Consider the following 16,332-nt stretch of genomic DNA (forward strand, 5'->3'; position numbering starts at 1 on the left):
GATTTTTTAATAAAACATGTTTTATTACATGTTTCTGGAAGTGAAAACAAAAACATTTCTAAAATGTGGCAATTTTCCTTCATCCCCACTAACACTTTCCACTTTTAACAAATAGTTTCAGTTTATACTCTTACCACAGACAAATTAAACATTAAAATATTCAAGTCAATAAAATTGAGAATTCAAATTTTTGAAGTCGTCAAATATAAAGAAGTAAAACTTTTACTAGATTTTAAAACAATAAACTAAGATCTTCATTTTGACTTTAAAAGGAGGCCAAGACTGTCTGAAAAAAACTGTACTGAATAACAGTAAAAGTCATAAAATCTCTAGAGATAAAGGCATAGGAAATGAGAACTGGTTAACTCTCAATTTTAAACAATGTGAAAGACATGTTTAGTTAACTGTGTAGAATCAGAGTTAATAACATCTTACTCATTTACTTCCATATAATTGAGTATCTCTAGTAATGAAGGTTAGCTGGAAGCCCCTTAATTTCTAGCTGAATGGTAGGCTGTAAAGAAACATTTCATTCCTTTTGACTCTCTTGGAAAGAAAAAAAGAAAAACTACATCATAAAGGTGGGGAAAAGGGTCATAATATTTTATAACAGGATGCAGGAGACTGTGCAAACAGAAGAAAATCTAAGCAAACCCCAGCAGGATTGGTTTGCCTCTTTCAGTTGTAGGGAACACAACCCTATCAATCTCTTTTTCATATTGGATCACAATAGTAAAGGTAAATTTTTATGGCTTAAGATTCCTAACACTGCACACTAATCTTCCCATAACATCATTTAATTCTTTCAAGCTGAGGCGGAAGCTTTAATTTCTTTTCTTTTCTCTTTTATTTTTAAATATTTTTTTAGATGTCAATGGACTTTTATTTTTTAATTTATTGATATGTGGTGCTGAGAATCGAACCCAGTGCCTCACACATGCTAGGCAAGTGCTTTATCCAATACATGAGAAAATTTGCACACTATAAATAATGCATACTTGAATAAAATCCACATATCATTATGACATGTGCTACAAAATGGCCACCACAGCCCCTTTAATTTCTTTTCTGAAGTTCTGAGTTCTTTCTTTTTCTGGTTACCAGAATCTGTGTGCATATACCTTGCTTGATAATAGAAGGTCTTTAGTGAAACACAGAAAACAATCTTTTCTGCACTTAATATAAAATATTACCTTTTTCTTTGCATTTTCTTAACACAAAAGAAGCAAAAAATGAATTCTGACAAAATGGCCTTTCCGGTTTTCAAAATTCACTCTGCAATTTTGATTACCTCAGGCAGGCACAAAAGCTATTTACAATCTCATTCATGTTGGAAAACTGATTTCATAAAGAGTACTTTTTCTATTTGAGCTATTGTATTTATTCACTTTTAAATATTTTAACAAAAGGGCTATTATGTCTGGAATTCAAACGTTTTTTCTTTTTAAATTTTTTCTGTAAGGTCTCTTCCCCCAGTTATCAGAGAAGCATTTTGATAATTCAGAGTAACCTATACAAATGAAAGTGCTTACTGCAGAAGAAATTTTCTCATTAAAAAAATTAATAAAAATTCATGTTATTACTATGCGACTTTAAAAAAATCAGACCTTCAGGGGCTAGGGGTAGAGGTGAGTGGTAGGGAGCATGCTCAGCATGCCCAAGGCTCTGGGTTCCACCCCCAGCTCCTAAATAAATAAATAGACCTTCAGAATTCTTTTTAGTGATTTTCTTATCATCAAACACACACTAGGAAAAACATCACAGTATCATTTATGCTTTATCCAATACATGAGAAATTTTACACACTATAAATAATACATACTTGAATAAAATCCACATATCATTATGATGTGTGCTACAAAATGGCCACCTGAAAAGAAGGGATGGCTTTAAGAACAGCTCCTACCCAGACCATTTAGGCTGTGTGAATATACCAAAAGTAGCTCACCATTCTTATTCCTCTAATTTAAAACAATTATACTATCTTTCTGATGTGTGGAATTTTTTGTTGAGGTGTGAAAAGATATTCTAATGATTCCTGGAACACAAAAAAAATGACCAATTGGGGCTGGGATTGTGGTTCAGCGGTAGAGCGCTTGCCTAGCCCATGTGAGGCTCTGGGTTTGATGCTCAGCACCACATAAAAATAAAATAAAGATATTGTGTCCAACTACAACTAAAAACTAATAAATATTTTAAAAAAACAATTTACAAAACAGAATTCTAACACTGGGAAATGAACTCAATTGACAGTTTTAGGTTTTTCATTTGTTAGAATTTCTTGGACTTGTAATTCAAACTTAAAATACTAAGCCAAGGGCTGGGGATGTGGCTCAAGCGGTAGCGCGCTTGCCTGGCATGCGTGTGGCCCGGGTTCGATCCTCAGCACCACATACAAACAAAGATGTTGTTTCTGCTGAAAACTAAAAAATATTAAAAAATTCTCTCTCTGTCTCTCTCTCAAAAAAAAAAAAATACTAAGCCAATACTAAAGCTGGATGAAACTACTAAAGACAACACATGCAAAAACATGTAGAGAATGTCTTCTATTGCAGATGTTTTAATTCATTCTCTTTAATACTGAATTTATCATCTTTCTACCATATAGAATTCAAGAGATACTTTCATGACTGTTTTATTCATTTGGAGGAAACATTTATGATTAATCTGTATAAAAAATCTAAATCTAATCTGTTGCTTCAATTTGTAAATTATTCTAAATGATAAGGATAAGAAGGTAGAACACAGCAGAAATTAAGGCCAAAATCTCACACCAAAGGGGTTTCTTTGTGTGTTTTAAAAAGTTAAATGGCCACGTATTTTCAAATGTTAACTTAGCCTGGTACTATGCTTATTATTATAGGGAAGGATCTGATATTATACTTCAGGAGATATAAAAAGGGCCAACAATCAATACCCAAATTAGTAGTGGAACCAAAGAATAAATTATTACTCAGATGAAGAAAAAGTGGTAAAAGCAGTTAGAAATAGAAAGAAAGTGAGTAACCTAAAAAAACAATCAAGGTGAAACTGGAATACACTGAGAACAGTTAACAGTAACCCAGACTAACACTGGGGAGTTAATATGTACCTGAGAATATACTAGGAATTGCATATATGCATGCTCATTTAATCCAACACAAAAAAGTGAGGTAACTATCAGCATCATCTCTATTTTTCACCTAAGAAGTGTGGCTCAGAAGTGGCTTGCCCAAAGCCCATAGCCAGGAAGTGATAGAACATGTGTTGCAACCAAGACCTGACTACAAAGCTTGTATACTCTGTGAGCCAAATAAAGTATAAATTACCTTTCAGGGTTAAATAAATTAAGCTGAAATGTCTTATGATTTCTGAGATACCTCTTGAAAAAGGAAATTATTTTGGAATCTTTTTCTCTTCTCCCAATCACAAAGGTGGCTGGGGGAGAGCAGGGAAGATTAGAATTAGGCCTTTAAAAATGAAGAGTAAACGGCTGAAAAACACATCATGACAAAAAAGAGCTAATATTAGTACAAGGAGATTATTTTAGGGAAGAATTTAGAAGAAGAGAGAACAAATTAAAAGTAAATTAAATTTCAAAAGGTAATAGCTGCATAATTAAAAAATGAAAACCATATGAAAAATTGTGCTGTACATGTGTAATAAGAATTGTAATGCACTCTGCTGTCATATATAACAAATTAGAATAAAAAATGAAAAACAATGCTAAAAGATGTTCAGAAAATAGCCTCATTCTCACCCTTGCTAGAAGTCTTCGAATTAAGCCTCAATGCAAGACTATTCTAATGAATATAAAGGAAACAGGTAATAATTTCTTACAGTGAGTCCAATTTTAGAAACTCAAACTATTTGAAAGATAAAACAATATCTAACCAAAAATTTGATACTTTACATATAGAACAAATCATACCACATGGCACTTTAAAAAATGGTGATACAATTAAAAATAATGTTGTTTTGAAAACATTGGATATCAATGACCTAAATGAATACAATTATAGCTACCTGTGCTGGAAAAATTGCAAAAGTTAAAAAACTGAACACAAATAATAGCCAGCATTAATGAACAACAGATGAAATAACTGGTCAGAGGCTGGTAGTCATGGAGACAGCTTTTAGTCACCTCCAACACAGGTTCCAAGTTCGGAGGCTTCCTGGTATTTTATTTAATTACCAATGAGTCAAAGAATTTGTCATAACACTGAATAAGCCATAAAACGATGGGTTAAAATTGGAAAATTCAAAGCAAAATTTCACTTACCTTCCCTGTTAGAACTGAAGGAAATTCAGTATCAAACTTGTTGCTCAAGCCAAACCTTAAAAACAAAGAACAAAATATATTCTATCCAGCATATTTAACCTTTTTCCTTTCTTTAAAAAAAGTTACAAGCCTGTTTATTTTTCTTTTGGTTTTCTGATTTTAAAATGTCTCTTGAATATATACATTTTTATGTTTTTGTACCAGTTTAAAAGAAACTTAATTTAAAAAATAGATACAGAGTCTTAAAAAACATTAAATTAAAAAACAAAATTGTCCTGGATTTTTTTTCTGGTACTGGGGGATCAAAGCCAGAGCCTCATGCATACTAAGACAAGTGCTCTATCACTGCACTACACTCCCAGCCCAGTGGAGGAAAAATATGATAGTTATAGAAAGTAAATCTCTGACTTTTAATCCAAATTAATAGTAAAAGAACTTTTATAAGAGTAAATGTTGGGCTGGGGCTGGGGTTCAGCAGTAGCACACTTGCCTGGCATGTGTGAGGCACTGAGTTTGATTCTCTGCATCACATATAAATAAGTAAATAAAACAAAGGTCTATCAACAACTAAAAAATATTTTAAAAAAGAGCAAATGTTATAATAAAAATATCCCTCTTTACCATTAATGTAGCCTTTGGAACTATATGATTTAATAACTTGTGAACAGTTACTTTCAATATACTCAAGGATTGATCCTTATGAGTGGCTTTCATGTGTTCAATGAATTTTAAGAAAACAGATTTCACCCTCTAAGGCTTTCTCTTCCATTATGCTCACTAAAATATGTAATAAGAAGTCAAAACTTCACACACACACACACACACAGAGTCAATAAATGGGCAAAAGAACTAAACAGACATTTCTCCAAAGAAGAAATACAACAGACAATATATGAAAATATGTCCAACATCCCTAGCAACCAGGGAAATGCAAATCAAAACAACACTGAAATTTTATCTCACTCCAGTTATAATGGCAATCATCAAGAATAAAAATAATAATAAATACTAGCAAAGATGTGGGGGAAGAGGCACATTCATACTTTGTTGGTAGGACTGAAAATTATCACAACCATTTTGGAAAACACTATGAAAATTCTTCAAAAGACTAGGAATGGAACCACCATATGACCCAGAAATCCCACTCCTTGGCATTTATTCAAAGGAACTGAACTAAGCATACTATAGTAAAACAGGAACACCACTGTTTATAGCAGTGAAATTCACAATAGCCATGTTATAGAACCAGCCCATCAACAGATGAATGGATAAAGAAAATGTGGGATATAAACCAATGGAGTTTTATTTGGTTGTAAAGAACTACAAACTTACGGCATTTACCAGTAAATGGATGGAACTGGAAAGTATCATGCTAAATGAAATAAGCTCAGAAAGTCAAAGATCAAATGTCTTCTCTCCTTTGAAGAAGCTAGAGAGAAATAAGGAAATAAAAGGGGAAGGATCCCATGATAAAAGAAGAAGGATCAGTGGAGTAGAAGGAGACTGAGAGGGAAGGAGGACAGGAAAATGAGGAACTGCGGAATGAAACTGACCAAATTATGCTATATACATATACAAATATACCACACTGAATTCACTTTTATGCAAATCTATAAAGCATCAATTAAAAAGACAAGAAATAGAAGGAAGACCACTATAGTACAGGAAGGAGAACAGGGGAAGTGAGGAAAGGAGGGAAAGTGGAAATACTGGGGATTATAATGGAGCAAATTATATTCCTTATATATATGAATGTGAAAATGAATCCTATTATTATGTATAACTATAATACACTAATGAAAATATTTTTAAAGAAGTCAAAATGAATTTTATTAGCTTTGCTCACCTATTTGTTGATTTCAGTAGGGACAACATAGTTACTTCCTCAATGTCACACCATATCATAGTGACTACAATTTTAAACAAAAACATTGAGAACTCCACGAGGAAGGCAGTAAGAGTAAAAGTTACCAATAACTATGTACTTACCAGGCTACCTACTGTGCTAAGTATATTACTACAAAACTTTAAAAACCCTCAAGAGAAGTATTATTATCCCCATTTTGGGGGCAAGGAAGCTGACAATAAGAAAAAATAAATAAATACATTAATTACATGACTTGCTCAAAGTCATGTATATACTAAATAAGTGGGGGAAAACAAAATTCATATGCTGATCCCTATGCCTTTTCTGTTCTGTATTAAGCTCCTTGAGAACAGAAACCATGGGTTATTTTGCTCCTTCCATTATAGATAATACTATAATGCAATCCAGTAGTTTTTTTCAGTACCAGGGATTGAACCCAGGGCACTTTACCACTAAGCTACATGGGGTCCCTCCCCCAGCCTCCACACACTTTTTTTTTTTTTGAGACAGAGTCTCATTAAGTTGCTGAGGGCCTCCCTAAATTGCTGAGGCTGGCCTTGAATTTGTAATCCTCCTTTCTCAGTCTCCTGAGCCACTAGGATTACAGGAGTAGGTTTTTAATAAAAGTTTGCAGAAAAGTTCACTGAATAAGTTACTGTACTGTTTGATGTTTGATTCAACTGCTAGTTTGGTCTTAGGGACTTTAAAGAAATGTTAGGAATCCCACATCTAATTAAAACTCTATGCAAGAATTTCAGATTCTCCTTATATCATTTATGTGAATAGTTCATTTTCAAGGACATGAGCCAATCTTAAGCACAAACACTCTCCATATGTAGCAGCCACTAGCATGATATATGTCTAGGCAAAAAATACTACATCTTATATGTTAAGAAATGTATTTTTATCAAAGTTCTATATTTAAAATAGTTAAGAAAATTAATTACCAATTGTAAAGACTTTAACTACATCAAAAAAGTCAGTCATTAACTCTGTTCAGGTGTGTATACAACATGTAATGAGAATACATATTCCCTCTAAATCTACAGACATAATAGTACATCTAAACTTAAAACCAGATGGGATATCCTATGCATAAATTTTATAACAATTTTCATCTGCTGCTTGAGTAATTGACATTCTAGTATTAAAAATATATTTGTATTTACATGCTAATTTAGTATTCAGTAATGAGACAACTATTTTAACAGAAAGAAACACATTTCACTTAAATCATTATTTAAGATGGGTACAGTGGTACATGCCAGTGATCTCAGCAACTTTGGAGGCTGAGGCAAGTTCAAACCCAGCCTCAGCCACTTAGTGAGACCCTAAGCAACTCAGGGATACCCTGTCTCTAATAAAATATCAAAAAGGGCTGGGGATGTGGCTTGATGATTAAGCAAATGTGCTGGGTTCAACCCCTGGTACCATAAATAAATTAATAAATAATTGTTTAGTGGCTTTATCACTACTCAAAAAAGACACGATTCATTATTCCACAGAGTAAATTCCTCTTGTGCAACAAAAAATTGATAGATTTTCACTTTTAAGAAAGACATATATTTTTTTAAATGGTTTTTTTTTAAGAGAGAGAGAGAGAGAGAGAATTTTTTAATATTTATTTTTTAGTTTTCGGCGGACAGAACATCTTTGTTTGTATGTGGTGCTGAGGATCGAACCTGGGCCGCACGCATGCCAGGCGAGCGTGCTACCGCTTGAGCCACATCCCCAGCCCGAAAGACATATATTTTAAAGTAGAGCTTTATTTTCACATCATATCTAAATGCCTTTTAGATGCAACATCAATAGCATACTTTTACCTCAACTGGAGTTTCCTACCATTTGAGCTTTTTGCCAGCTCTGCCATTCCTTTACTAGATATCAAATAAGTAGTAGATATAGACAGATGTATTTATCACAATGTTTAGAATATTTTTATTATTTAAAAAATTCTTAGCCGGGGCTGGGGATGTGGCTCAAGCGGTAGCGCGCTCGCCTGGCATGCGTGCGGCCCGGGTTCGATCCTCAGCACCACATACAAACAAAGATGTTGTGTCCGCCGATAACTAAAAAATAAATATTAAAATTCTCTCTCTCTCTCTCTCTCTCTTAAAAAAAAAAATTCTTAGCCAGGCTTGGTGGTGCACACCTGTAATCTCAGTGACTCAGAAGGCTGAAGCAGGAGGTTCATGAGTCCAAAGCCAGCCTCAGCAATGGCAAGGTGCTGAGCAACTCAGTGTGATCCTGTCTCTAAATAAAATACAAAATAGGGCTGGGGATGTGGCTCAGTGGTCAAGTGCCCCTGGGTTCAACCCCCCAGTACCAAAACAAAAGAAAAATTCTTAAGCTTTGCTTATTTCAGGTGTACTTATCACCAGATAAAGGAACCCTCTATTGTTTTCATTTCCCTTTATTAACCTTTGAAATCTGATTTTTTTCTTTTCTTTTTGGTACCAGGGATTGAACCCAGAAGCACTTAACCACTGAGCCACATCCCCTGCCCGTTTTTATATTTTATTTTGGGTCTCACTGATTTGCTTAGGGGCTTGCTTAGCTACTGAGGCTGGCTTTGAACTTGCAATCCTCCTGCCTTAGCCTCCAGAGCAGCTAGGATTATAGGCATGTGCCAGGCTAAAATCTGATATTTTTTAATAGATGGAATATTTATTAAGCTTATTTTATATATATGTTGTGGATATACCTTTATTTTTTATATATATATTGGATGAACCTTTATTTTTATTTATTCATTTATAATGCTGAGGATAGAACCCAGTGCCCTCATACATGCTAGGCAAGATCTTTACCACTCAGTCAAAACCCCAGCCCCTGATTTTTTTGATGCTGCCATTTTACTGAAAATAATTTTTTATTCAGCAAAGACAAGTTCTTCTTGTCTTATTTACTGCCAAATTTAATGTCCTCCTCTAAGTAAAAAATTTTTCTCTTGACTTTGCAGCTGTGACACTGTTGATGATTTCCTTCCTAACATTCCTACTCTTTTCATTCTACACCAACTCTTAGCTTTAACTCATTTGCTTCACAAAGGCAAGTCTGCAGTTCATTAGCATCTGATAGCTTGGACAATCTCACCTATGCTAATGCCATCCGATCTATTTTTCTCTAGTAACAGGTATTTTTCCAACATGCTCTAGTCCTTCATCTTCAATTGTAAAATGAAATTTTCCATTTGGATATCTTGCCACAAAATAATACATTGTCAGGCTGGAGATGTGACTCAGTGGTTAAGTACCCCTGGGTTCAATCCCTGGTAACAAAAGAATATATGACGTCAAGTAAAACATATCTAAAATTAGATGTAACCCTTTCTTGGAAATTGTTTCCTCTTTGTACTTTACTCTCTTCCCTTAACCAAGACCTTGGTATCATTTTTTTGCCCCCTCCCTCTCCTATTTTTGCACCTTTATTAAAGTAAATATTCCCCAAATCCAGTCACTTGCGCCTTTAAATTCTCATAATGATTCTTTCCTTCTCATTGCCACTGCCTTGTCTTTGCCCATATGATTTTCTTGCTTCCTGTCCTTAGATCAAATTGTACACAGCCTTTAGTTCCAACCCCACTATAATGCCTTGAATGCTCAAGTTAATATGGATTCCTTTTCTCTGAACACTCATAATCACTTCTGATCTGTATTACACAATTCAGCAATTAAAAAATTATCTTTAGGGCTGGGGATGTGGCTCAAGCGGTAGCGCGCTCGCCTGGCATGCGTGCGGCCCGGGTTCAATCCTCAGCACCACATACAAACAAAGATGTTGTGCCCGCCGATAACTAAAAAAAAAAATAAATAAATATTTAAAAAAAATTATCTTTAATTCTTTGCTGCCCCATATAAATATCGAAAAGGAAATGTTCTGGTTAGGTTTGTAAAGCCAGACCTGTATTTTGTTTTTTTCTATATTCTTCCTAGTACTTAGCCCCAGTGCTGAAGTTCTTAAGAAATATTTGCTATATTAACATTACTGATTTTTCTCTAATATAAAAATTGTTATTTCTAAAAAGGTATATTAGAAATGGTAAAGAAAGTATTATTTTACTTCCTAAAACACTCCCTGGTGACCTATGTACAGTTGCCCCTGTCAGTATTCTATGAGGAATTGATTCCAGGCCCATCTTGGGTATCAAACTCCTTAGATGCTCAAATCCTTTATATTAAAACAACACAGTATTTGCATATAACATATGCATACCCTTCTGTATACTTCAAATAATCTCTATTATTACTTACAATAACTAATACAATATAAATTCCATGTAAATGTTACATTGTATTGTTTAGAGAATAATGACAAGAAAAATGCCTGTACATGTTCAATATGATGTGATTTTTTTTTTCAGATATTTTTGATGTGCAGTTGGTTCAATCTGTGGATGTGGACTAACTATATATCCACATCTAAAAAGTAAGAAGAAAAGCAAACTATGCTATTTCTCTCTTATAATTTTGGTTAAAAGTAGCAATCCTGTTTTTGCCTACCAGGGATTATTTTTCTCTAACTTTTCTCTTTAGAAACTGAGCACATAAAGAGAATATTTAACTCAAAGAACCTTAGGCCCAAGAGTTTCACTTACTAGCCACTAGCAAAATGCTGAAATGATTGCTGATGAATAAAATACCTCACCTGTTTCATAAACAACCCATTAAGAACTGTGAGTCCACAGAGGTTAGACAATCTCATCCACTTATTATTCATCATTGATAGATATTAGCCCAAGATGTGAGGCTCTTTAGTATCAGACAAACAGGCACTTGGGAACTGCTCAGGCTGCCATTTTATCGACTTCATTAAATATAGAATCTGTTATGTGTTTGAACCAACCCAGCTGGTGATTCTCAATTATTGCATTTTCTTTTTTTTAATATTTAATTTTTAGTTATAGATGGACACAATATCTTTATTTTATTTTTTATGTAGTGCTGAGGATAGAACCTAGTGCCTCAGGCATGATAGGTGAGTGCTCTACCTCTGAGCCACAACACCAGCCCTGTCAAGTGTTTTCAATGCCCCAATTTTTAATTTCTTGGAACAATTATTTGTAGTAAAGGAGATTGAGGCAAAGAAGAATGTGTCCTTTTAGTTGCTCTTCCCTCTTCTTCTCTCCCTTTTCATCTTTTTGAAAACAGCTATATATCAGCCTTTCAAACCTTGCACAAATTAAAGTTCCTGTGCCCAGGTTACTTAAGCATAATAAAATTCTGCCAACAAGAAACATGATTTCACTAGAAAACTTAGAACTGAGTCTGAAGCACATGCTCTGAATTCTATTTACTTTATCAAGGAAAGACTATGCCATATAATATAAATTTTTAAAAGATTCTATTTAGATCTCACTTATCTTTCATATGGAAATAATCACGTCTTTTTACACTGTAACAATGGCAAGTCACCAGAGATAGCTTCAGCATTCTCAAAGCCTAAAACCTTATGAAATATTCACTACACATAAATGCAAATTAACAATGCATCACTGTAATGCCTCAAAAACAGCTGACAGAAGAGGCATTCCATTTACTGATTTGGGAAGTATCAAAAATTTGCAGTGCTAAGTTTTTATAGAAATGTGCTGTTTGGCAAATTTGGCCATCTTTTTCTTTTCCTTTTTTCTTTGGTACTGAGGATTGAACCCAGAGGTGTTCAACCACCGAGACACATTCCCAGCCCTATTTTGTATTTTATTTAGGGGTCAAAGTCTCATTGAGTTGCTGAGGCTGACTTTGAACTTGCGTTCCACCAGCCTCCCAAGCCTCCAGCCTCAGCCTCCCAAACTGCCAGAGCCGCTGGGATTACAGTCGTGTACCACTGCACCCAGCCATCTTTTTCAATTCTATATCTAATAACTTCAGCTTTTTTAGATTAGTTTTTTTAATATTTATTTTTTAGTTTTAGGTGGACACAATATCTTTATTTTATATTTATGTGGTGCTGAGGATCAAACCTAGTGTCTCATGCATGCTAGGTGAGCACTCCACCACTGAGCCACAATCCCAGCCCTTAGATTAGTTTTAATGAAACGATTTTATGAATCCCTGGGATTTGGTTAATCTAGAACCCCTACTAATTTCTATACAAGTGTGCTATCAAGGGTAAACATCCATGTTTTAAGAAATATAAAGAATGTGTNAAAAAAAAAAAAAAAGAAAAAAAGAAAACTGATAGGTATACTTACATGCAATATCACTCACACTGGGCTGGGATTGTGGCTTAGTAGTAGAATGTTTGCCTAGCACGTGTCAGGGTTTGATTCTCAGCACCACATAAAAATAAATAAATTGATGTCCTTTTGGACCACAGGGCTCTTCCCAGATCAGAGAAGCCCAGGTGTAGGCTCTGCCAGAGCCAGAGGGACAACCCATCCTGGGAACTGCTCTGGGGCTAGGAGAGCAGCAGAGCCCACCAGGCCTTAGCAATAACTGGACCTGAGGAAGCTGCTGTCTTCTTTCCTGCCCCATGAGCAGCTCCATCCCTGGCAGGCTGCCCTGCCAATCCACTCCATTTTGTTCACGTTTCCTTTCCACTCTTCCTGCCAAGAGCAGGCCCCTGGCTCTGTCCTGGGGAACATGTATTTAAGAGAGACCTACACTGGTATTAAAGCTGGTTAGTTTTATAAAAATACATAAATAAAATAATAAATAAATTAACTAATTAAAAGATATTGTGTCCAACTACAACTAAAAAATAACTTAAAAAAGCAATAAAAGGTAGCAGAATTAAGAATGAATACTAACACAATACTTAAATTTTCAAGTATTTACAATTCAAGCAAATAAATATGAGGAAGTACTCTTCAAAACACAGAAAGCTATCAATTTTTCTGCTTTGCAACTAAAATGTTGTGAAGTCCCTTCTCATTTTATTTTATGAAATATGATACAAGATTTCAATTTTTAAAAAGCCATACTGGCAAATTTTTAAGAAACCATCCTCACCTTCTGGAGGATTAATTTCCACATACATTTAATATTAATATATTTAGTATTAAGGCAAAAAAAATCCCCTGGAGGTATTTTAAACTATCACGTAGCTGAAAGGTTTTAGAAACAACCTACTCCAAATCCTCATTTTGCATATGAAGAAACCAAGGCCCACACAAGGGAAGCAAATGACCAAGGTCACAGGGCCAGGAAGAAGCACTCGCACTTGCAAGATACCCCAGACTCAATCCCCTGCTCTTTCTATTTCCATAGCTGCCTATATTTAAGGAACGTCAGACTGAATAGTGCTCTAAACAGGGAAAGAATGACTGTATTCATTCGTATAAGGATTAGACAGGAAGAATGGATGGATGAATATGCAGGTGGATGGATGTTTACATTATTCAGAAAACATCACGTTTCTGTTTTTTAGAATCCAAACCTAGTTCTCCTCACATGTCACAGCAGTCACCGTTTTTCCACTAGACACCGATCCTGGCAGCAAAGAACCCTCTAGTACATCCTGCAGTTTAGAAAATATTCACTTGCCACCATACCTACACGAAAGGAAACTCACCCCTACTCCAATACCTCTCTCTGGCTTTCAAACCCCTAAGTTCCCAGTCATACGCTTACTCTTCACACGCTCACATTCTCCTTACTTACTTTACTTCTATTCACCCTCGTTTCTCCGTTTTGACCAGGTACGCCTCAGTCAGCCCTCCCCCCACTCCACAGGCCCCTCGTTCGTCTTCTCATTTCTCTGTCTCCAAATCACAGCCTTTTCAAACCTCATGGCCCCTTCTTGCTTACACAGTGATGTGGCCTGCGCCGCGCACCAGTACAGGGTCCGGGGCATATCTCCGCAGATGCTCCTCGCTCACTACCCGAGGCGGGGGCGGCACCTCCTCCTCATCATCATCTTCCTCCTCTTCCTCTTCTTCTTCTTCCTCCTCCTCCTCCTCTTCCCCTTCTTCGTCATCATCGGGCCCAGAAACAGACGACAAAGACGACGGCGGCGACGACGACGTAGCGGCTTCTTCTTCTTCCTCTTCCTCCAGTTCCGAGATGGTGTCGAACTCCGCCATGTTGGGCAGCAGGATGCTCATCACGTGACCTCGAGATCGCCGCCACTCTCACCAAGAAGAGTTTGAACCTGCGGAGGTGCTGGAAGAGGAGGGGGAAGAACTGAAGAGAAAGAGGCGGGGGTGGGGATAGGACTTGAGGAGACGCGCCTGCGTGTTGGGCAGATCGAGTGTGGCAGGGATGTTGGAGGCGGAGGAATGAGGGAGAGAGGTGCAAAATCAGTGTACGCTTGCGCAGCTCCAAGGGGAGGGGGCCTTTAGAGGTGAACTGCAGGGAATTATCGAGGTCCGTTGGCAGGTGCTGCTCTCTTCTTGCTGCTCTTTGGGTGTCAGCTAGTTGTATCCCTGGGATGTACTTCTGATTTTTATATCCTATTAATTAATACTGGATCTTATTATTCTCAGTGGAGGCGATTGAAGGAAAGCACATTCTATAATAGTGAGCTTAGAACTTTGCCCAGAATATCTCAAGGTATACGTGTCTCAATATCTGATGTTTGTTAAGTATTACAGTGTAAGAGATCTGCATTAGAACTTTGCCACAACTTTAGAAGCAGGGTGAACATTTTTATTAACATGTTACTAAAGAGGAAACGTTACTAAAGAGGAAGACTTAATACTGGTCAGAGAGCTCTAACTGTATATCTTATTTAATCCTCCAAAACCCTGTATGATGATCTCATATTACACATGGGAAATGTAATTTTTTTCTTGTTATTTTTAGTTGTACATGGACACAATACCTTTGTTCTATTTATTTATGTGGTGCTGAGTTTGGAATCCAGTGCCTTAAACGGGATAGGCAAGTGCTCTAACCACTGAACCACAACCCCAGCCCAGGAAATTTAAATGGAGAGAGAATAAATGACTTGTAATGGAGCTACTAATGGCAGACCTGGTTTTTAATTTTATTTTTATAATTTTTGGTACCAGGGACTGAACCCAGGGGTGCTCAACCACTAAGCCACATTCCCAGCCCTTTTAATTTTTAAAATTTTTAGATAAGGTCTTGCTAAGTTGCTTAGGGCCTCACTAAATTGCTGAGGCTGGCTTTGAACTTGCAATCTTCCTCCCTCAGCCTCCCAAACTGCTGGGATTTCAGGCGTTGGCCACCATACCAGCTCAGACCTGGTTTTAAATTTGGGAGTCCTTTCTGATTCCAGAAGCCCAGTAGCTTAACCAAAAGACCATACTGCATGAAGTTGTTTAGAAAAGTTTTGTAAAGTGGTGCATTTTAGGCTGGTTCTTGAAATGTGACTGAGAAAGAATATGCAGATTTGGATTTGAGGAATTTGTTGGTGGTTGGGTGGATGGAGGGAGTGTAGGAAGCATTCTAACTTAAGGAAACATTAATTAACATTATCCATTTTCCAGACACTGAGCTACATTCTTTTACATACAGTGTCTTTGTTAACCCTTAATCATGTGAGGTAGGCATCATCATACCTATTTTACAGATTATAAAACTGAGTCTCAGTAAATTTTAAGTAATTTGTTCAGATCTATGGTGATCTTTTTTCATTTCAAATGTTCTACCCTGTCTTCTCCACACCATTAAAATGCTTTAAAGATCACATATTTTAAGTGTACAAATAATGTGCCAAACTGGTTTGTATTTGGCAGCAGAACAAAATCATTAAGGCAATGAAGTCACACAGCTACTAATTAGCAGAACAATTATTGTAATCCAGGTATTCCAAATCCAGTGGGTTTTTTTTTTTTTTGCTCTTTTTACTCTTTTTTTTCCTCTTTTTACCCTACAGCTGCATTTGGTTCTTCTCTTTCAAGAATCAAAAAGAGGGTCGGGGATTTAGCTCAGTGGTAGAGTGCTTGTCCAGCATATGCAAGGCTCTGAAAAAAAAACGTAGAAGAGACTAAACCTTTTCCAAACATATTATCCATAAAGTAAACGTCACTAAGTCATTGTCTAGAGGGAAAAGTATTTTCCTGATGGCTCTTGCCATGGTAGTTTCTCTTTTCATGACTCAGAATCAGGGCAGGAAGGGAATATTTGAAGGAGAGAAAAGGAAAGGGGTAGGGATAGATTTTGTGACAAGTGCAAATAAGGTACTGAAACTATAGTAAAAGTGAAGGGGCTGGGGTTGTGGCTTAGCCGTAGAGTGCTGGCCTAGTACATCCAAGGCCCTGGGTTTGATCCTCGCCACCACATAAAAATAAATC

General features: G+C 36.2%; 1 protein-coding gene across 3 annotated transcripts in view; it reads right to left on the reverse strand.

Moving 5' to 3' along the window:
- Chic1 (cysteine rich hydrophobic domain 1) overlaps nt 1-14,360 on the reverse strand; it is a 68,396-nt gene extending 54,036 nt beyond the window's left edge. For 2 of the 3 annotated variants that reach the window (XR_007345096.1, XM_015505869.2), the window contains exons 1-2: nt 13,880-14,355; nt 4,262-4,316 (exon numbers count right to left, since the gene is read on the reverse strand). Coding sequence is in view for 1 of the 3 variants with exons in the window: in XM_015505869.2 (XP_015361355.1) it covers nt 4,262-4,316; nt 13,880-14,175 (351 nt within the window). In the remaining 2 variants the exon portion in view is untranslated. Of the gene's footprint in view, nt 1-4,261; nt 4,317-13,879 lie in introns of all 3 variants that reach the window. The other variant, XR_007345097.1, reaches the window with a different exon arrangement.
- Nucleotides 14,361-16,332: the final 1,972 nt, after the last annotated feature.

The sequence above is a fragment of the Marmota marmota genome, unplaced genomic scaffold (assembly GCF_001458135.2).
Source record: "Marmota marmota marmota unplaced genomic scaffold, marMar, whole genome shotgun sequence".
Taxonomy (NCBI): Eukaryota; Metazoa; Chordata; class Mammalia; order Rodentia; family Sciuridae; genus Marmota; species Marmota marmota.